The 23,380-nt window shown below is 46.3% G+C and overlaps 1 protein-coding gene across 2 annotated transcripts in view; it reads left to right on the plus strand.

Moving 5' to 3' along the window:
* The window catches only part of CCDC149 (coiled-coil domain containing 149), a 102,698-nt gene that overhangs the window by 5,786 nt on the left and 73,532 nt on the right, over positions 1-23,380 (plus strand). The window contains exon 1 of one of the 2 annotated variants that reach the window (XM_035005206.1): positions 21,590-22,343. The exons of the other annotated variant lie outside the window; for it this stretch is intronic. Coding sequence (XP_034861097.1) covers positions 22,332-22,343 — 12 coding nt within the window. The 5' untranslated portion in view covers positions 21,590-22,331. Of the gene's footprint in view, positions 1-21,589; positions 22,344-23,380 lie in introns of those variants that run through there. 2 annotated transcript variants of the gene reach the window in all.

The following is a 23,380-nucleotide window of genomic DNA, read 5'->3' on the forward strand; positions in this document are numbered from 1 at the left end:
ATTGGACTTTATCAAAATTTAAAACTTCGGCTCTGAAAAACTCCATTAAGGAAATGAAAAGATAAGCCACAGGCTGGGAGAAAATTTGTGCAGAGCACATATCTCATACCTAGAATATAGAAAGAACTCTCACAACTCAATAATAAGAAAACAGGCAACCTCATTTTTAAAATGGCAAAAGAGTTCAATAGGCACTGCCCTCGAGAGATTTGGATGGAAAACAAGCACATGAACAGATACTCCACATCATCCATCGTTAGATAAATGTAAGTTAAAACCACAGTAAGATCCCCCCAACACACCTATTAGAATGGAAAAACAAACAAATAAAAAATGGGTAAACCAAGTGCTGACAAGGATGCAGAACAGCCGGAAACCCCATGCATCGCTGGAGGAATAGGACATGAAAACAGTTTCGCGATTTCTCATCAAGTCTCAATATACACTTAACCGAACAACCCAGCAGTCCTACCCCTAGTTTACCCCAGAGAAACGAAGACATGTGTTGACATCAAAACCTGTATGTGAACGTTTATAGAGTTTTCTTGAATAGTTGCTGAGAATGGAAACAGTCCCAACGTCCATGAACTGATGAGCAGGTAAACTGCTGCACATCCGTGTAACAGAATCGTGCTCAGCATTAAGATGGAACAGATCACTGATCCATGCAAAAACATGAATGAATCTTTAAAACATTTGGTACACCTGAAGCTAATGTAACACTGTGTGCCAACTATACTAAGAAAAAAAAATTGGCAAGTGAAAGAAACCAGAGGCTCAAGCCAAGCGTACCTACTGTAAGATTCCATTTATATGAAATTTTGGGGGAGGCACAGCTAAAACGGCAGGAAGCAGATTGGTGGTTGCCAGAGCCTGAGAGTGGGGTGAGCAGATTGCAGAGGGACATGAAGGAACTTTCTGGAGTGATGGACGTATTCTATGCCTCGATTGAGCCGATGACTACATGACTGTATACGTGTGCTAAAATTCATAGAGCTGCACACCCAAAAAAGAGGAATCTTTCTCTGTGTGAATTATGTCTCCATAAAACTATTTTTAAAGGGGAGAGATGGATAGTCAAGATCACCATCTCTCTAGAGAGCTTTACTCCTTACCTCTCCAGGACCCCACCTCATCAGGTTTCCATCAAGACTAGTCATGCTCCCACCCCCGTCCCCTGGTTCTCACTCTGCTCTCCCCACGCAGGCTGATTAGGCAGAGCTCTGTGTTCATTCTTAGAGACTCCCTGATAATCAAGCTCTCCTTCCTTGCACTCTGATTCTGTCCTTTCCTTAACTTTGGAGATCTTTCTAGTTTTTTGGGGGGCTTTGGGAGAGAAAGCTCCTGGGGAGACTATTCTATGCCCTGATGTCTTAAGGATCAAACTTTCAACACTGAAAAGCCAGTCACTTTGTTACCTGTGTTTTGCTGGGTGCTCCCTTCCTGGGAACATGAAGGCAGGATGTTGGCTTCTTAAAAAGGGAGGGGAGAGGGATATGTAGTGAGAAACGGGGTAGGGGTTATAAGAAATGGAGGCAAGGTGGGTAGATAGGACGTCAGTTAATATTTCAAGGGTATTATTCATATTAATAATATTATTATTAAATGAAAAAGCAGTGCCCAATAGTGAGCACATATATAGATGGCTGGTAAGGCTTGAGAAGTGGGGAAAAAGCTTCTCAGAGGCAGTGGAACTTGAACTGGGGTCCCTCCTCTTTGGTTGAAGAGGACATAGATGATCATGACGGGAAGCAGGCATAAGCCCTGGGCTGGTGGTTGACTTTTGAGGAAATGCTTCTGATAAAGGCTGTTACTAGTGGGTTGGGGTATAGCAGACATTAAGCCTGGACTAGCCAGGGTGGACCAGATGGTGAACGACTTCAAAAGCAAGACAGAGGGTGTGCTCTAATGTAGCTGGTAATAGAGAGGCACTGGGTGCTTTTTTAGATGGAGTACAAGTTGATGAAAATATTTGGAATTAGATTTGTTTCCACTGAACTCAGTGATCGGGGAACCTCTTACGTCTACGACGCACCGTGCCAGGCACTGGGGATGTACAGGCAAATTTGGTAACTTTGCCAGGAATCAGGAAGAGACAAGACGAGAGACCAGTAATCTAGTCTTTTCTGTCACCACCAACATTCCCGATTATTCCTTTTGCACCTAAGTCATACCACTAATCATACGGTTTTCTAACTCGTAACTTGTTTATCTCTCCACTGAACCCAAAAGATCTTGAACTCCTTGAGAGTAGTGACCATGTGTTATTAATTTGTGGCCTTAGCTCTTTGCACTATATTTTGCCCTTTGTAGGTATTAATTGTAGAATATATGAATTTGGATGTTTGAATAAATAAAGTGATAAGGAGACATGGCGTCAGTAGGAATAGAGGTAAAAGGATGGCTATGAAGAAGATTTTTATAAAAAAGACCCTGATAGGATTTCATAGTCAGCTGTATTGGGAAGATGAAATCGAAGGAGTCCGAGATGACCTTTGAGAGTTGGTGACGCTGGGTGTGATAGAGGGTTGGGGGTGGCTAAGTCTGGTGAGAAGAGATGAGTTCCATTTAGAACTCTGCATTGTTCAGAGTTTCCTGGGAGTACTTGAACTCTTGCAAGGCAAGCTTCGTGCTTACTGGGAACATTTTGGATGAGCAGCTATCTTCCTAGTGGCAGGCTAATTTCAGAGTAAGTTTATTAAAATTAGCATGTGGGGGAAAGTGAGCACAACTGCTATTTTTAACTAATAGGATTCATGTTCTCTCCTGTGCAGGGAAATTCGCATATGTGCTTCTAAAATTGACAATTTCTACTCTTATTATGTTAAAAAATTAATTTAGTGGCTTTCACATTGAATAAAATACATTGGCTGAAGATTCGAAGAGGACTTTGCTAGTCCCTGAATGAAAATGACCAGAGTGAATGACATTTCTCACTCACCGCCTGGTTTTCCACTAATCAAACCACACTGGGGCTTTGGGTGCCTCACGGCAGAGGACTTTGCTTAGTGGAGAGTCTGCATCTCTCTCTGGCCCATCAGGTAACATGGCGCCAGTGGGAGGGGATACCTGGTTCCCAAGGAACACAAACCTTTGGTTGGTTTTTTTATTTTGAAATCTTCCCATTTTCATTTTTTATGTAAGTTTCCATTGCCTTATGCTGTTTTATTGTAACGAACATTTATGTGGAGGGTATCAGCTCTTCTTCAAGCCAGCTTATCCCGCATCAACTATCAACAACCTGTTTTGCCACCTTAAAAAGAAAAGCACTTTTCACTAGGTCTTCTTACAAGCCTTCTATGGCCCCCATTACCTGGTATTCAAAGGCCTCCCTCAAACTAGCCCTGACTTTTCTAGCTTTATATCTCATTGCCCCCCTCAGAAATTGGCTGCCCCAGACAATCTGATCGGTGATGCATTCTGGCTTTTACCTCACTCTCACATCCTGATCTCATCTGGGTGGGCCTTTGACTTCTTCCCAGACCACAGCCTTTACTAGTCCTTCTGGGTGGAACAGAAGTCCACATCCATCATAAAATCATCTTGAAGTGAGGTCTTCGACCTGTTGCTTTATGTAGTTCATGTTCCAAGCCACGCACCCAGCACGAAAATGCTCCCAGAGAAAGGAAGGGACCTTCTCTGTGTGCGGATTTTCACTCCTACACCAGTTAGTGAGCTCCTAAGAGAAGGGATCATGACAGCCTGTGTTGGGTAGGAGATAGGAATGAGTTTCATGCTATGACTCAAGAGGAGCAGGAACTGAGTGAGGACACTGAATAATACCCGAGAACCAACCTAGTTCTGGCCATAGATAGGGCCTCTACTTCGATTTCACATCCTCACTTACGGAAAGTAACTCATCCATGTTCCTGCCTACTTCTAGCTTTATTAAATGGCTGACACACAGGTAGAGTGTTAGTGACATTAGGATGGATCTGTTGCTGTGTTAGGTTGGTTGGTTGGTATGATGGAGGAATAAAGGACAGCCAGGAATATTAAAATGGGACAGGGGACAGCAAGGGAGAAGGTCAGCCTTCAACACACCAGACGCAGATTGAGAACTACTGTGTGCAGTGCCTTGGACATGAGACAGTTGCTCTTGAGGGGTTTGTAGTCTATTGGTGATAGAGAATGGGGATAGGCCACTACCCTGTGACATACATTTTGGTAAGTGCTCTGTTGGTCAAGGGGAAGTTAATTTAGATTGGGGGATTGAGGAAGGTTCTTGGACATGGAAGGTTGGGCAAGATTTGAGCAAGTAGAAGTATAAAGGAAGGGTGTTCTAAGCAGAAGGAACAGAAATAGCAAAGGTGCAGAGGTGGCAAATGCAAGACTTATTTGGGAATTAATAGAGTCTGGTCTCTGGTTGGCAATGCATAGTGGGGCTTGGGGTGGTAGTTGTTAGGCAGACCTTGAATGCCTCTTGGCTTTCTAGAGAGTGCTAGGGTCCCGAGTGTGGCCTTTACTCTGGAGGTGACTGATGGCATGATTATACCCTTTGGGCAGGGAGGAAATTACCTGGATGCATTGGGAAGGTATGTAAGCGGTAGGGATGAGGATTGAGCAGGACACAGGAGCCCACCTGCACCTCTTCCTCTGTCCCCTTGCTTTCATCACTCTCATGAAAGCGTCTGCCTTCCACCTCTTCTTTACTCCTGCAAATGCTCTTGCCCAGGCCATCCAGGACCAGCCTCCTCTTTGCCATACGCAGTGGTCCATCTTCAGGCTTAAGCATACGCAGTGGTCCGTCTTCAGGCTTAAGCCTTTGTGGTCCTGGGCATGCAGCCTCTGACACTCCACCCTTTTTTCCCTACACGCTGGGTTTCTACATCCCTCCATGTGGCCGCTGGACCTGTCTCCGGGCACCTCACACTCTCTGTGCCCTAACCTGAATTCCTCCTCCCTCTGCCTTCCGCCGTTCCTACGTCTCTTCCCTCCTTCCCTCCCGGCTCAATTAATGATGTCACTACAGAGTCTGTGATTCTTCCTCCCAGTGGAACCCAATCCAATTATTAATGAAGGCCCCTATTCCCTGCTCAGGGACGAGTCTTTAATCGGGGCTCTGGGTCACCACTCCCACCATCCCACCATGGCCCACGTTCTTATCCACTCTCCCCAGACTATCTACCATGTCCTGTAAGGTCTTTCTTCCATGTCCGGCTGTCCAGCGGGAGTTGTCCTTATAAGCACTGAAATGATTTACCAGTCCTTTGCCTCAAGCTCTTGGATGGCCTTCCGGGGCCTGCGGAGTGAAAACCCAGGCCCTCTAGGGGCCCTACTCCCTCCTCATCGCCAGCAAATCCCCGTCTGCCGACCACTTCCCCACTCTCCACAGAACTCCTAACTGACAACAAATCATTCCATGCCCTGAGGCATCTCCAGGCCTTTGCTTGCATCCAAGGTGACCTCCTATGCATACTTTGAGGCCCAGATCAAATGTCACATCCTCTACTTAAGTTTCTTACCTCTCCTGGGCCCGGTGTATTTTACTTGGGAAGTGGATAGTATATTTGAGTTGGGAAGATGGTGTGGGAGATTGTTGGCAGCATGGCAAGGCAAGGTAATGGGGTTCCTGAGGATGGGGACCCTCAGAGACGTGGGTGGCCAACAATATCGAGTACAATTCCAGGCATGTGAGACTTAGCAGGGACTCAGGGAAGGAAGGAGAGAAGGGAGGAAGGAAACAGTCAATGTTGCCATTTCTGATACTCGCTGTGAGGCCAGCCCTGCTCAGCTGCTGCTGTGCACCCGCTTTCAGCCGCTCGCCCAGACCGATCATGGCCCTGAGACCCTGCGAATGTGTGTCCACATGGCCCCAGCCCATGGCTGGTGTCCTGGCCAGCTGCCGGGCTCAGGCTGCGGTGGGTGACGGAAGTCATCAAGCTCCACCCAATCTCATGACTTCTCCAAGGCCTCGGTTTCTCTGGACTTCATACAATGAGGATAACATTATCTGTCTTGTGTCTCTCACCTAAGATGGGGATAAAGTGAGGTGAGATATATGGAAGTGTGTTTTAAAGTCCCCAGCCCTCTCTGGCCAAGGTGGCGGTCCAGTCCTTGCCTGGGCTTTAGGAAAACCCTTCCCAGGGCTCTGGAGATGCTCCTGCAGAGAGAGGTGATGTGTCAGCTGCTGGTTGTCAACACGACGCCATTGAAAATCCATGTCACTGGGGTGCAGGTGGACGTACCTGCCTGCTCAGCCATCTGCAGACCCCACGACCAAGGCAGGATTGGAGGTGGCAAGGATGGAACTCCCTTCTTTCTAGCCAGTTCCAATTGGCTTTGTAATTAGCTACAGTCCGGTGAGGGCTGTCGGGGTCAGTCTGCCACCTTTCCTTCTTTCCTGGCAGTCTCCAGCTTTGCCAGACCTTCTAGCACCGGCAGGTTACTCATTCCGTTCCTGGCGGGGGGTTACTCAGTCCATTCCTGGGTGCCTTCCATTTCCCTGGCCTCTTCCACGCTCCTCTCACTCGCCCTCCGGCCTTGCATCCTTCCTGCTCTCCGAGTCCAGCCTCACGCTCCTACCCCCTTTTGGTCTTCAGAGCCGTCTGCTGACAACTCTACTTCCCTCGTTTCTTTGGTGCTGAAGAAGCCTGTTTGCCAGCTGACTTCCGTGCTCAGGACACGGCTCTCTTACACAAAGAGCTAGCAGCAGCCTCCTCCCTGGAAGAGGTGCGTCCTCATCAGCCCTCCTGCCTCCTGCATCCCCGTCTGCCTTTCCACCCTCCCCTCTGCCTGGTTGAGCGCCTGGAAACCAGACTGGGCTTCTGACCCTTCCTTGCTCGAAAGCCTCCATAGTTCCAACTGGCCCTCACTTTGGCCCAGACTCCACTGTCATTTAAGGCCTTTCTTACCTTCATCCAAAGCAAATGTTCCAGCCTCATCTTCTGTTTCTCCATTTCACGTGTCCCGGGCTCCTGTTACATAGAACCACACCGGGTCTCTGCCAGGAGCCCGCGTTTCCACACACCCACAGTTTGCTCAGGCTGGGCCCTCTGGCAGGAACTCTGGTCCTCTTGCTTCTTCTCACTCCTCTTCCGAGGCTCAGTGGTAACCACCGTAACCTCCAACTGGAAGGTCTTCGGCCTTCTGCGATCCTGTAGCATCCAGGTGCCCCTCTGTGACCAGCGTCTCCCTGGCTGCCCTAGGTGGGAATGATTTATGTACGTGCCTTGTCTCCGGCCTGGATTTACTCAGAACGGGAACGGGCTGATGCAGTTTTGAATCTGCCATTGTGCCTAGCACGATGTCCTGCTCATTGTAGACAAATCTGAAAGAGATGACAAACCTCTTGGGTTCTCTGTGAATACCTGAATTGAAAAGCTCCTGAATTAAAACAAGGACATTTCATTTTTTGTTTGTCAGAACAACATTCTCATTTGTTTCTTTCCCCAAAGCTCCCTTTTATCTGTTTGATCTCACACACCTTCTGACTTTCAAAATACAGATTGTGATCTTTTAAAGGTAGTAAGTCAAATCTCCTTTTAATAAGCTCCAAGGGATTTATGAATTCACTACAAGTCATTTCCTCCCTCCCCCTCCCCCTCTCCCTCTCAGCCGCCCCTTCTTTCTCTTCTTTTCTCCCAAACTGAAATTTTATTGTATCAGATATATTGCTTGAAAAGAGTCAGGCAGAAGCCGGGGGTGGGATATCATTCGGTTCTAAAGAGCTACTTTCTGTAATGGGCTCTGACCTGTATTATAGCATGTCTGAACACTCACCAGTCTCTGCCTCTGCTCTGGACTAGACGTGAAGCTCGCTGCAAGGTTGTTTGCTCCCACAGGTCTTTCATGCAAAGAAGTTATGCAATTTCTTTGGTCCCTGTGGTCACGGTCTCATCATGAGAAATAATTGCTAAAAACAGTACCTTACATCTGTCTGCCTTCCACTGATATTAAAGAGGATGAACGCAGCCTCAGGCACTTTGCTAAAAGTTGGGGTGCAGAAGGCTACAGGGTGTTGTCACCTTCCCCTCCATTCCCTTATCCTTGTAACCGCCTTGTCAGTTGGAATGAGTAGGGGGTAGTATCCTTTTATAAATGAAGAAACAGAAACTCAGAGTCCTTATTGATGGTCACTCGGCAAGAAACGAGTGTGTAGAGGCAGGCCTCTTAACTTCAAGTCAGATGTTTTTTTCACCCGAGGGCTTGGGTTCATACCCTCTGCACACTCACACCAGCTGACCTAGAGCGAAGCCCCAGGAACTGGAGCTGAGATAGAGACTTCTGGGGTCTCATTCCAGATCCCTGCCCAGACTTCAGTAGAGGCTGGAAGTTGAGCAAAAGGGGTGTCAGGGACACCTGCAGATGTGACCATAACTGAAGGACAGGATGCCACCTCTGCTGCGTAGGCTGAAGACAGGTGCGCCAGGCGACCCAGTCCTGTCTGAGCAGAGGCTCCGTGGAAGTGTGAGACTCTAATAAGGCCAAGGAGCCATCCGCCCACTCCCTGCCTACTTGACCCCATCACAGAGAGTTCCTCGGGCCAGCAATGGGGGCCCTGCCCTCGCCGGCCTGAATCTGAATGAAGAAGAAAGGGCTGGGGGGAAGACAAGTGAGTGGCTGAAGGTATTATCTACAGATGGTCAGACTTTGGGTCAAGATGGATTTAACTTTAAATATCTGAGTAGATTGCTGTGTTCCCTAAATTTAGAAAATACAGGGATGTTTAAAAGAAAATAACTGTAATTCCAATACCTAGAGCTGATTACTGTTAATATTTTAGTGTATAATCTCTCAGGTATTTTTCCATGCCTGCCTGCCTTTCTTCCTCCCTCCCTCCCTTCCTCCCTCCCCCCTCTTTCCTTCCTTCCTTTCTCTTTCTTTCTTTCTTTCTTTCTTTCTTTCTTTCTTTCTTTGTGAGCAGGGGGAGGGGCAGAGGGAGAGAGAATCTCAAGCAGACTCCACATTGAGCCTGGAGCCCAACATGGGGCTCCATCCCAGGACCCTGAGATCATGACCTGAACCCAAACCAAGAGTCGGACGCTTAACTGACTGAGCCACCCAGGCGCCCTCCATGTCTTTATTTCTAAAAATGAGTTTATATCATAGGCTGCTTTATTTTTTTCATTTGTATTGAGGCTAACACACATACAGTGAATGCACACAGTGAATGCTCAATGCCTTTTTGCATGTGCATGCACTTGTGTAACCACCACCTAGGTCAAGATCTAGAACATTCCCAGCTCTCCAGAAGGCTCCGTATGCCTTTCCCAGTCAACACAACCCGCCATCCACCGTAACCATTATTTTGAATTCTGTCACTGGATGCTCTTTTTATAAACTTGTTCTTTTTCCTACTCAGCAATAAGTAGTGACTAGTTTCCATGTCCTTCACTCATCAGCACCATCAACATCAGTCTATGGCAGCATGAGATTACACTGTATTGACAAACCATATGCTTGCTGGACTTTGAAGCTATGTCTTAGAACTTCTTACTGCATTGTTTCCCACTATCAGAATGCTCAGCTCTCTGACATCAGGGTTCTCTTAAGCTCTAGAACAGGCTGCCGGGGCAGTGACTTCGAGATTTTCCTGTGGTTTTTTGCAAGGCCAGTTTATGCCTTCCCTGGCTCACTTAGTTTCTTTGAATACTCGTGAATTATGCTGAATGTCCTAATAACTACCCCTGTGCATCGGCAAGGACGTCTCGCATCCTACCATGTGGTGTGTAAACGTCTGTATGGGAGAGCAAATTCTAGGGTGTTCGTTCATCCTACTCCTCAACTCCTTCTTAGAAATTCAGTTTTAAAAGAGGAGAGGAATTCATTGGACAATTTAAACACCTGGGTTTAGAGAGAGGTCCTTTTCTGATTACAGGATTGCTTGGTGAGTGAGGAAAACAGTTGTTTTGATTACTGGAAACAGTCATGAGGATTCATGAGAAAAATGCCCACGCTCCCCCCGGAAACAGTCTCCAGCCCAGTGCTGACCAGTCCTGTTTTGATCATGTAGGCATTAACCGTGCACATTTGGGGACCTTCCTGGCTTTCACTCTCTCCCGGTTTGGCTTTCGATTATTTTACTACCACTGTTATGACGAACACCGCAGTGATGGTTACTACTCTCTCAGTATCATCAGTATGACTAACAGCAGTAGTTATTCGTCCATTGTTTCCATTTATTAAGCCCTTGCCATGTGCAAGGCGGATAAGGTTTGATCCAAGCACATGTTGGAAGGAGAAAGGACACAGTTATTGGGCACTATTTAATGTGCCCACACTTCCTATATGCGTTTTATTTATTCCTCCCAACCCCCTTGAGAGGCAACTAGGGTTACCACCATTTCACCTGCTGTGATCAGTATGACTAAGAGTTGATGAGTAAGCATACAGGAATATGCTGGTAATGCAAGAGCTGGGATCTGAACCCAGGTTCTTTTGACCTCAAAGTCTGTGTTTTCCCCACTCGACACAGCCTCACCAAATGAGTGAGTGAGAGAGCGACCAAACAAAGCGCTATAGTGTTGTGCTCGTGTTTAGCAGGTATGTAGTTTGAATTATCAAGCTGAAAGGGAAGGATTCTTTAATTTAAACCCTATTCAAACCTCAGTGTGGTATTTCTATGCTTTCGTGTCGTGGATAGCCAAAGACACCAGCCAGTAGTAACATAGGGCTCTACTGTGAACTCAGTTATGTATCTTCCTCAGTATCAGTTGTTTGGCCATGTTGGCATATTATTTGGGATTAATTTTAAGGTAATACCAGAAACAGCAGTGGTTTAGATAAGACAGAGTTATCTGTATTTCTCCCTCAAGTACAGTGAATTTAGAGGAAGGCCGTCTAGGGCTGATATGGCGGCTTACGGTTTGTCTGGGACCCAGGCACCTGCTGTTTCTCTCATCTACCATTCCAAGAGTGGAGCTTTCCATTTTGGGACCAGTATTTTGCAGGAGGAAGAAAACACGAAGAGTGGGCTCCTTCCTTTAAGAAAACTTCCCAGAAGTCTCCCAGGACACTTCTGCTTCCATGTCATTGGCCAACACTTTTATATGGATGTAGGGGATCATAGTAATACCTACCTCATAGGGCCTCATTGTGAATGTGTGTGAAGTGCCCAGAACGGTACCTGGCATACGGTGAGTGGTGGAGGACAGTCTGCCATCAGTGTTTTGTCTGACGCATCCATGGTCATATGTGGGATCTAGGCCCATCAGGCTTGGTAGGTCTTTCCCAAGGACTTGTTTTAACTATTTCAGTCTTTGCACCCTCCCACATGGTATGGACAGGAACAGTCCTAATGATAGCCATGAACATGATGCTTATGGATGATGATGATGATGGTAAAGATAACTTCTCAGTAAATACCAGCTACATGCCAGTTACTGGACTAAATGCCTTGTTCATTCATTATCTTTTTTAACCTCACAAACCCTATGAAGTAGATACTATCATGGTCCCCATTTTACAAATAAGGTGTCTTTGGCTCAGCAAGAGGTGGATTAACTTGCTCAAGGTCATTCAGCTAGAACTGGCAGGGCAGAGACTGGAATCCAGGAAAGTCTGATCTCCCTGCACCCCAGGGCTCAGGGTCTTACTCGGGATATCCACTGCCATCCATACCCTTTTAGGTCTCTCTGCCTCTGAAATTTCATCTCCTTTTGGAGTGGTCACCTGGCCAATATATTTAGTCCATCCTTTGGACAGTACTATCTGTAGTGACCCTGGTTATCAGTGAATTTCCCTACTGAAAGAGAAATGCCCAAACCTAGACACTACCTGCATCAGTGATGTCTTCTCCAAAGGAATTCTTTTCAAGTGTCAGGCCTTGTGTCTGTACTTGCAGAAGACTAAACTGGAACAACCCATCTTATTGTCATTTAAATGTTCTTCTGATGACCCGTGATGGTAGTGGACAAATGACCGGTCAAGGGAAATAAGAAAATTATCCCCAATATTGGCTGGTGGCTTGTTGGTGATGTGGAGCCAATGAGGATTTTGCCTTCCTCCCTGGAAGCCATAATAAATTCAGATCATCCACAGGAGCCCTTTGCTAGCATAATCAACCCATCTGCACAATCACCAGCTAGAGAAACAGACGTGGACGGAGCCCTCGCCTTAAGAAGCGTTTACAATTTAGTCCGTCCTCTGAAAGCTCCTGTGGTTTGAATCACCAGGATCGCACATCCTCCATGTTCCAGAATGCCTCTCCACCCAACTTGCTGCTGTGGGGCTGTGTTCTGAACTGACGGTTCTTGTTGAGGGAAATTTCCCACTCATCAGTGCTACCCGGAGCTGGTGGGAAGAGAGTGCTAGCAAGTGCAGGAGCAAATGAGCGGTGCTCAGAAGAATCTGAGCTAGGCGCAGAGAGAGGGCAGAACCGGCTCACAGCCACAAGCTTCGGCTGCAGACACCTTCATCCTGTCGGCAGAAATGCGAGCCCAAGTGGCCCCTTGAATGATGACTCCGTGGTTTTCACACAGAGAGAACTGCTGGGGGAGCTGTGATGATCGTGACTGGTTGGCATCTTGGCAGATGGTGGTATGAGTTCTATTTACTTGGATAATTAAAATGGTGATGGATTTGCATGTTTGATTTCAAGATCTCTAGTCTGCAGATGACTGCCTTTTGGAGCAGACAGGGATGGAACCCCTCCTTGCTTTGGAGTATCTGCACTTGACTCAAGTATTGGAGGGATGGGAGCCAGGGAATATTCCCACAAATGCTCCGTCTTGAGTTGAATCTTCATCTTGAGCACTCTGACCCTCTTATGGAACCATTCATCCCAGCAGGGAGATGATATTTTTCAGAAAGGCAAGGTCTGCTGACAAACTTAGGAATCAAGATGGTTTTCTTTCTTTGAATAAGAGAGATGAAGTTCTTTGGGTTATTGTGATTATTAATAAGATTGGTACCTTTAGAATTTATTGAGTGCTTTTTAAATTTTTTTTATTTTTATTTTTAAAAATGTTTTATTTTTAGAGAGAGAGAGCATGCAAACATGGGGCTGGGGGAGGGACAGAGAAAGAGGGAGAGAATCCAAAGTAGACTCCATACCTAGTGTGGAGCCCAACGCAGGGTTTGATCTCACGACCCTGAGATCATGACCTGAGCCGAAATAAAAGTTGGATGCTTAACCAACTGAGCCACCCAGGTGCCCCTTGAGTGCTTTTTTAAAACATGCATTGTCTTACAGAATCCATGTGATTCTTTGAGGGAGGCGTGGGGCACTGTGGCAGGAGGGGCGTGGGACAGGCCTGGGTTTAAATCCCACCGTTGCCACTTAGAAGTTGGGTGACCTTTTCTTAATCTCCCAGAGCCTCAGTTTCTTCATCTGTAGAAGGGGATAATGTTTACATTTTGAGGTTGTCATAAGGATTAATGATTTATATGTGCAAAATGCTGAATCACCTTCGGGCACAGAGTAGACCTCAAGATGGTGATGGTCATTCACACAGCATTTTTAAAGAGGAAACTGAAGTACAGAGCGCAGGTGAGTGGCTTCCCACGGCCAGTCGTTGGTGATGGCCGTGAGAACCACATCATTTCATTCTAAATCCCATGTGCCATGTTGTGTCTATTCATGTTCCCTTTGTCTCTGTGCCTCCCAAATTCCCCTTTGTTAAAGTATAGTCCTGGATTCAACTGTAGTCTTCCAAATGCCATCCCTTGAGCCTCGTTTATCAAGTGGAGGTGCAGCTAGAGGTCCCCTCTGCCTCACGGTGTTTGGGGGCAGATCTGAGAAGTTAGGAGCAGGTAGATAGACAGCAGCCACTGTGGCTCATCAGTAGGAAGGGTTTAGGGTTTTGGGGTTTTTTTTTATGATTTCTTTTTGATACCAGGGGAAGATGAGCCACAGCAACGTTATAGCTTTTAAAGACCATTTGACCAAAATGTTGCCCATGTTTTGCTGGCTTTTTATTGCTGCCCAGCCCACAAGAAAAGCTTTCTGCAACTGAATTGAATTATTATCCTATAATGAAATGACAAGTGAATCTATCATCACATTCCACATCTGACCGTTGTGTGTTATAATATGTCATTGCATATGTGAGTGTTGGTGACATGGGCTGTCACCTGTATCTAGTGTATGCCAGGCCCCTGGCAACCTGGGTGGAAAAGGGAGGGCCTCAGATGCATGGGTAATTTTAGTGCCCCATCCCAAACACCGGAGCTCTGAAACGAACCAGAATTGCACACCCTGTCATCAGCGTCTCAGCCAGAGGCAAGGTCAGATCAGCCCAGCACTGGGGAGAGCACAAACTCACTCTAGGCAGGCAAAGATTTTTAAAAATATATGCTATCTTCAGCAAATGAGAGGGATTTCCTCGCCCATTTATGGCCAACTAGAAGGAAAGCCAGTCTTTTTTCCTTGCATTTCCTCCTCATCTCTGTAGGCCTGCAAAGAACAGGGCACACCCAGACAGTATAGAGACTGAGAAGGTGGGGAGAGGGAGGAAGGGAGAAATAACAGGAGTGAAGGATTGAAATAGATATCCAGGCAAACCTTCGTTATTCCTAACTTCAGTTAACCAAAACTGTCAGTGAATTTCACATACCCCCCAGCTACTATAGTTCACATTATAAACTCTTCCAATTACCTGAAATCTCACTTAACTTAAATTTCAGCACATCCCCTGGGGCACTCGAATAATCAAAGTTTGCCTGTCAAAAGTAATACTGAAGAGGGAAAACCGCCGTGGTGACTCTGAGAAAGATAGATCATAAAAAAAAAAAGTCGTCTTAGAGAATGGCATTAGAATCATTAAGTTACCAACCTGAAATTGCTGAAATGTTATCTAAAAATTACAGAGGCGAACACAGATTTAGAACAGGGCTGTGGAAATGCTCGGGAGTGCACAGTTGGAGACTGGGGTAGGGTCACGGCCAGCGAAGGCTGCACCCCTGGGTGCTGGCGAGTCAGCGCGACTTGGTCCGGATGCCTGTGGGCTGCAGGACCTCAGCGACGTGACCATCAGCATGGGCTTGGCCTCGCTTGGCTTCTTACTCCATAGATGCCCAAACTTGCCCTGGCAAGGTTCAGGGTATCTCCAAGCAACAGTCCTGGATGCCTATCCAGAGAATGAAGGTGGTAAAGGAAGTTTATGCCCTTGTGATATGGGGAAGTGCTCATTTTAAACAATAAAAATGAGGTGACATGCAAATGCCATTTTGCTAATTCTATAGGAGCCGTCTTACGACCTCTCCATACACACCAAGTTTTTGCAGACTTATTTTTCTAAATGATGCTAAAATGCAATTAGAGATTTAGACTTAACAATAAATAATAATTGATTAGCTTACTAACATACATATTACAAATATATATATATATATATATATATTTCATCTTAGTGGGAACCAAAATTCATTTATTTCTCAAATACTTATTAAGCACTCACTCTTGGTCAGGAGCTTGGCTCTGGAGATGCAAAGGTGAATGAGTTGGACCTTGGCTGCAGGGAGACCTCAGTCTGTGGTGAGGCAGTTAGGTGAGCAGGTGGCTGTGATTCTCTAATTAGGGTGTACCCAGAATGTCACATGGCTATGAGGAGCCAGGAAGAGTCAGAGGTAGACTGCAGCCAGATATCAAAGAGCTCTTGTTTGTCAATCTCCTTAACAGAGACATTTTTAAAGACGAGTGAGTGGCAGGACCTGATTTATGGTTTTCAAAGGTTTTAGACAGGTAGAGCGACGAGGAGGCCGTCATGACGGTCCCGGCCAGACATCACCGGGCAGGGCAAAGTAGGGGTTCCGGGAATGGGGGGGGAGTGGCTTATCTGAAGGTGAAATTAAGTCGATTGTTGAGTACTGTTTACCTAAAGCTGCAAATTGGATGAGAAAGGAGGTATCCCGGATGGAGGATGGAAGATAGGGTAGAAAGACGGTGTGACAGAGTAGAGGGGGACCAGGGGAGGAAATACCTCTAAGAAAAGAGTGAGTCTGTGAATTGAGAAGTTTCTAAATTATTCCTGAACATGAACCCTTCAGCCACATATGTTTATCATCACATGGCAAAGTCTTTGGGGATTGGCAGGTATGTTCTTGCAGCAGCTAATGAGAACTAGCCTGATCCCATCAGTAAAAATCACCAAGGACCATGAGTCACTGTTTGAGAGTGAGAGTCACTTGATGGAGAGGTCCCCTCCCTGACATCCTGGCTACCGTCATCCCTCTCAGCATTTATCTGGTTGTAAAGCCATCGAAATAGTAATGTAGTATGTCAGATAGACATTTAATTATTATGATCTTGTTTGTAGCAAATTATGATTTGCTTTATTGCAGATAACAGTAAACGGGTAGATAAAAACTGTGGGTCTGGGTTCTTAAGATGATAAGCACAAGGCTACCTTCATGGTGTTTGCGTGCGGGCATGAATTAACATGGACAAATGACTTGTGAGTTGTGCTTTAAAAATATAATTGAAATGCAATTCAAAAGAAATCTGTTTTTGAGAGGATAATAAAAATATTTCATGATATCTAGTATACATGCTGAAAACTGGTCGTATTTTACCAAGTTTATTCCATCCATGTTTCACTGATTACCCAGTATAGTTGGTGTGTGGTTTTTCCTTTCTCCAGCTGGGAGGTGTATATACCCCACTGCAGCCTGTAAACTTCACCACTGTGTGTGCTTTTCTGGGTATGATTAGTAGAGCCTCAGGGGTCCATTAAAATAAAAGGAATTCTTATTAAATGCCCACTGTTTCTTTTTTAACCTTTATTCATAAGCCACCAGGAGGGGAGGACCTTAGCAAAGTTGAGAAATAAGCTCAATAGAATGGATCTACCCAGGTTAATGTGGCAAACATTTATTGTTCTCTCACTTCCAACCACACCCCACTTTGGAGGGTATTAGTGCTGGATATAATCTGCAGAGAGAGCACAGGACGACAGTCCGGGTCTCTTGTACTGCCCCAGGCGAAGGATGGCACATGATCTGCTTCAGGCTGGCTGGAGACTCCCTTGAACAGATAAAGAAGCTGAAGCATAACGGAGTCGGGTTCTACCCTGATCGATCGGTGGCCTCTGACCTGACCTTTCCTGCACTGACCCCTCATCTAGGCTCCAGAGCCACATCCCCACCTCCCTGTTTCTAAGCCGACTTCTCTGTCCTCCTGCCAATTCTGTGAGTGCCAAAGTCCTTCCAACACATTCCTATGTGAGGGGATCTGTTCCTGTTGCTTACAACCCAAGGATCCTGACTGATAAATGCAGAGAACAGTCTGGCTCTGCTACTCATTACTTTAGTGATGAAGGATAAGTTGACCTTGCTGAGCTTCAGTGTCCTTGTCTCTAAAATGGGGCTAATCGTACAACCTATTTCAAAGGCAGCTGTAGGGATTGAATACAATGTTTCAAGTCGAGCATTTAGTACAGTTTGGAAAATAACAATGTTCACTGAATAGTGCCCACTGCACTTACTATTATAATTAAATAAAGGTCTACTTCTCCTTAGTATTACTTTTAACGGTGCCTGGCACATAGCAGACATTCCAAAAATACGAGTTTGTTTTCTCCTTCGTCTTTTCTGAAAACAAACCCATACCCTCCTTTCCTTGGGTAGGGAAGAGAGCAGATAGCCCCAGCCCCTCTACCATGCTTAAACTTAATAGGCATAATTACAACTTGACTAGGGAGCAAAAATGGAAGCACAAGGAGAACCAAGTGCATATCCCTTGGCCCCACCCAAGTGACCAGAAAGTGGGGGCAGTTTCACGTGGCTTGTCCCCCTGGGCTCAGCCCTTTGTCAGGCGGTTGGGCAGCCATGTGACCCATTCGCCCACCGATATGATTCGGATACCAGCTGCCGTGGCTGAGGCTAAACCCATGCCTGCTTCTGGTTGCCTGGGTAGCACCCTACCTAACAGAATTGCGTTAGACAAGGTGATAACAGAATCCATATTAAGAAACAGCAAAGTCAGTGTGTTCTTTGTAGGCTTGACAGATCAGATCAAACTGCAGGATCCAGAGGTGTGTCTGCAAAGCAGGCCCTGATCCCCAGTTGCCTTCCCTGCCCCCTGGCAGCTTGGCAACCAATTTTACCCAAGCTGTAGAGTCAAAGATAATTTACGCCACATGATGTCAGGACGAAATTGTCTTCCTCAGAGGATTCTTAATGTCACTCCCCTATTCAGAGCCCCTCAGGGCTCCTGCTTGCTGGAAGAATAAAATCTGAACTCTTCAGCACGACTTCCAGGCCCTTTCTGACCTGACCACCCATCTGTCTCTCTTTCCAGCTTTATCTGATGCAGGCTTCATTCCCACCCAATGCCGGAGACAGCCCAGCATGTCGCTCACTGTTCCGACAGCATGTCTCCCCGTGTCTCACCTTTGTGTTTTGCTCTGGCCATTTCCCTGCCGGGGATATTGTTTTCCCATCACCGCTGCCTGTCACAACTTCATCTACTCCCCAACAAAACGAACCCCTCCACCTGTCCTTTGGGATCCATTTCAAATGTTCACATCTTCCTCCAACTCTTCGAGCCCCTTCTTTGCTGAGCTGTGATCCTCTCCTTGTGATTAAAACGAGTAGAACAGCAATACACAGACAGCACTTACTATTTTAAATGTTTTGTACATACAGATTGCTTTAATTCTTGCATGAGCCCTATGAAGATACTATAATTATACCCATTTAACAAGTGGGGAAACTAAGGCATGGAGAGGCTAAGTAATTGATCACGTAGCAAGGGAGGGGTCAAGCCAAGATCCAAATGCAGGTATTGTACCTCCTCCTGGCTGGAGATAAAGAGGCTGTCAGATCCCACAGTTTGATCTGATCTGTCAGCCATTACTTTATTTTTATTTTTTTTAAAGATTTTGTTTATTTGACAGAGAGAGACACAGCGAGAGAGGGGACACAAGCAGAGGGAGTGGGAGAGGGAGAAGCAGGTTTCCCATCGAGCAGGGAGCCCGATGCGGGGCTTGATCCCAGGACCCTGGGATCATGACCTGAGCCGAAAGTCAGCCGTTACTTTAAACTGCCTTTCCCTGTGTTTCTGGGAGCTTCGTTACTAGCATGCTGTAGTTAGTAATGATTAGTGAATGATGATCCGGCAACATATTATCATCTATTATTATCTCTTGTATGATATTAATAATTTTTATTACTATAAAAAAGTACCAGGCACCATTCTAAGTTTATAAGCATTTATGTCTCGCCAGGGTTGTGTACCTTGATTTGGTGGGTGGAGAGAAATGCACTGGACTGAGAGGAACCCCCAGCTTAGGTTTTGGCCCTGGGTCCTCCGGGTCAGCCCTGGGTAAGCCAGTGTACCATGCTGAGTCCCAGCTTCCTCATCTGTGCAGTTAGGGGCCTGGCTGAGAGGATTCCTGAGGTCTTTACCACCTTCGTGAGTTTGAGAATCTGTCACAAGGGGACAAAGCCCCATGTGTCACAGGACGCCGAGGTAAGATAATGTATGCCATTTTCTCATTCATTATATGTATGTGTTGAGCCTCAGCTATGCACCCTGCATTGTTCTTAGTGCCAGGCATCTGGAGAGAGAGGTTGAAAATAAGCCAAGAGCGAGTTATACAACTCAAGGTCAAGTAATAAGTGCAATGGAGGAAAGTAACACAGCATAAGAGGATTGAGAGTCTGGGTGCTGACAGACAGGGATGAGCTTCCTGAGAAGGAGACGTTACAACAGAGATCTGAAGGAAGCCAGGGAACGGGCCATGCAGTCCAAGCAGAGGAAGTAGCAGTGCAAAGGCCCTGAGGTTGGAGTGGGCTTGATGTGGTCACAGACCAAGCTGCCTCTCAGGTATTCAGATGGAGGCACCCAGTTAGAGATGAGAGTGAGTGCAGACGAGAGTCTGAGCTGGGGACACCAGTTTGGGTGAAATCAGCACAGAGATGACAGAAAAGCCATGGAAATGAATGGTTTCTCAACCCCTGGTTGAGGTGGGGGTAAGATTGGAGTTAGCGAAGAAAAGAGGGCCTGGGGCCTGAATCACAGCCAACATAACTGTGTGCAAGTGTCCTTTGAAAAAGTAAGGGTCTCGTGCCCGTGACTCAGCTGGTGACAAGCCCAGTGTGGTCATCAGCACGCAGCCAGCCAGAACTCTCGGGGATGGGCTTAGTTGATACCTGAGCAGATGGCTAGGTGGCCTCTTGCACCTCAGCCCTTCTCCCATGCAATATGATTGAAAAGGCCCCAGGAGAGCTTCCAGACAGGGGCCTCAGCATGCTATGAGTCAAAATGCCCCACTCTCGGTACACAATGATCTCTGAGAGTGTCTTCTTAGAAATGTGGTTAGACCCAAGAGAGGTAATATGTGGACCTGCTAATAATGTATTTGGTACCAATATAGAATACTAAAAAGAGCCTGGAATTTGTAGTTAAGACTCCTGTCTGAGGGGCAGCTGGGTGGCTCAGTCGGTTAAGCATCTGCCTTCGGCTCCGGTCATGATCCCAGGGTCCTGGGATCGAGCCCCGCATCAGGCTCCCTGCTCAGCAGGGAGTCTTCTTCTCTCTCTCCCTCTTCCCCTGCTTGTGTTCACTCTCTCTCAAATACATAAATAAAATCTTTTTTAAAAAAGAGCCCTGGTTTGAGCTGACAGTAGTTAGTTATGTGACTCTGGGAAAGACAATCTCAGCTGTTTTGTCAAATGAGAGAAACAGTTTTTGTCCCACTTGTCATATAATGTGGACCATCAAATGAGGGAGTGTCTGTGAGAGCATTTTGTTGGCTTTAAGTGCAAGAAGAAAAATACCTTTGATTTAGAAAAAGTGTACAAAGTCAAATTTTCGCATACACCCTCCATTTTGAGCTCAGTGAGGTGGGCAGGGCAGGTATTAATTAATCAGGGCTGTGCCTCAATCCCAAAATGCTAATTATCTGCATTACGTAATGGCCTTTATTCGGGTGCCGTTATGGCCACCCATCTCTCAAAATCCACCAAGCACCATTTCCTCCGAGTAGTTTTCCTCCCTGCCCATACACCCACCCCCTCATCCCACTCTTGCCTCACTTGGTGACCTTCATTAAATATTTGTCCACTGAATGAGTAAATGCGCAGAGTGGCTTACTACAGAATAGTAGCGAACAAGCTTGTAGAATGACGGTCCACAATAAATGTGTGACAATATGCAGGGGTGTGTGTGTTTATTCTTACACACATTTCAAAAAGAAAAGTTTGGTGAAATTGCATGGGATGCACATTGCCATCTTCTGTTCTGTGCTGCATCTTTTTTTGTTGTTTTTTTAAAGAAAATGAGGGGTTGCAAGTGAATTGATCTTGCTGCCCAGATGAAGGTGTCACGACCCATGACCTGGAAAACACTGTTAGAGAATATACAGCAGCCAGGGACCTTGTTCTTTGCAGTTTTGGGCAAGTCGCTTGGGTTATCTGTGAGGTTTATCCCAGTTCCAGCATTCGATGCTAATTCTAAAGAAAATAGGAGCTATGGGAATAGACACATAGCATTATGGCAGCTTGAAGATTTGCTGCACGTAATGTACTTTTCGTTTTTCCTGGTCTACGCGAGGAAGTCAAAATCTAATGAACGCTTAGGTTTGGGACAATTACTGTTTGAGGAAGATTGGGTGTTAGTCACACACGTGTCATCGAAACTGTGTAGGGATTGGCGAGGGAGACTTTCAAGTAAAAGTCAGGTTCCCTATCTAAAATCCTTGGGCCCCAGAGATGTTTCAGATGCAGGAATTATTGGAATCTGAGAGGAAATGCCATAAGCATACAGTACATTATGTACTGGCCCCAGCAGACTCTAGGGCGGTGACTTAGTCAATAATCAAACACATTGATTTGTCTTCAGCAAATGTATGAATATTCACATTTAGTGGCATAAAGACCATAAACGCCCTCACATGACTGGGGTCACTAACCGGACATGAACACGTTTTCGGTTTTCAGAATGCCGGGGGATTCAGAAAAACCCATAAAGGATTGTGGAAATAAGGTTTGTTATCCAGGTATCATGTTTTTCATTTTCAAAATCAACAGGACCGTTTATCCCTTCGGGAGAAAGTATTTGTTGAATGGGTGGCCGAGACCAGCAACAGCTTAGAGAAAACTGTTCCAACCTGGCCACTCTGGAGGAAATAGCCCTCTGGTTCTTTTCTGACGTCCTGTAGTTTGTCCCATTTCTTATAAGTGGATAGAAACCTTATTGCTTCCACTTGGCTCCCTCTCAAGGAGCACAGGGGAGAGATGCTTGTGGAGTCTTTTGTTTTTTCCCTTCTTCCTTCAGGCCTCATCCAAGGAAAGGAGAGGCAGACCCCCGAGATTTGGAAGCGAATGGGTGGAAGAGATGAAGGTTTCGCTCTTTTGTTTCCAGTCTAAAAAGTAGCCAAAGTCAAAACCGCCCTTCCTTAGCTTCCTCGTGCTGGGAATACCAACTCAACATAGGAACCGACTCCATGAATATTCTGGTATTTTTCTTTCTTTCTTTTCTTTTTCACGGAATGCTTAGTTTATCGGGCACTGGGGCCTTCCAGGGGTTGGCTCTACAGATATGTGGGTTCAAATTCTGACTCTGCCCGCCCCTCGGCACATTACATAAACCCTTCCACACCCTACAGTGATAGCAGAGTGACCTCACGGTGTTGCTGGGAGGATTGAAGGCACCCATACGCGGAAAGCATTTGTCGCAAAAACTTTGTTTTTGGTTAATCATGATAATAATAAGAATAATGGATCTTCATCTTTGTAGTGGCTTGGCAGAAACACAGAGCAGGGGCAAATATCCTCTCCACCGGTCTCCCTACACTCGTATTCTTTGATACGGACTGCGGGAGTCAGGACGGGCTAAGTTAGGCTCTGGTAACAAACACTTACCCCAAATCTCCGTACCTTAACACCACGGAATTTTACTTCTGGATCATGTCACTTTCTCTGTGGACCCAAATGACTCTCCAGGGCAAGTCGTCTGCTGTGTTGGCACCACACTCCAGGCCGTTTCGTTCTCGTGGCCCCACCTGCTTCCACACCTGTTGCAGCCGGGGAGGAGAAGGCGTGGCGACTCTCACCTTGACCTTTAAGTGCTTTCGCCCTGGGAGAACCTCCTGTCCCTGCCAGGCCCATTTTATGGGATAAGGCAAGTTACGTGGCTCTACCTTACGCCAAAGCATGGGGAGGGATAGTCCTGCCATGGGCCTGGAAGGAAAGGAGAGCTGGAAATATTAGAGAGAGACATTCATGTCAACCACATAGACATTAGCCTTTTCTCATTCTGCCGTAAATTGTAATTGCAAACACAGCTTCAGGTCAGCACCCATTGCAGCCAGGTGGCGTCCGATAGCCCCTGCCATAAAGAGATTCTGGAACTGCCATGGTCATGGATGATTTTTGGAAACCGTTGAGCCAGTTCTGTCCTAGAAAAGGCAGGGGAAGCGATTTCTGGATGCTTGAAGTAAGTCCTACCTCCTGGACGGGAGCCCCCTACCTGCCTCCCCGCGCCCGCCACCGT

Source organism: Mirounga leonina, unplaced genomic scaffold (assembly GCF_011800145.1).
Source record: "Mirounga leonina isolate KUSES-001 unplaced genomic scaffold, KU_Mleo_1.0 Mir_129, whole genome shotgun sequence".
Classification (NCBI taxonomy): domain Eukaryota; kingdom Metazoa; phylum Chordata; class Mammalia; order Carnivora; family Phocidae; genus Mirounga; species Mirounga leonina.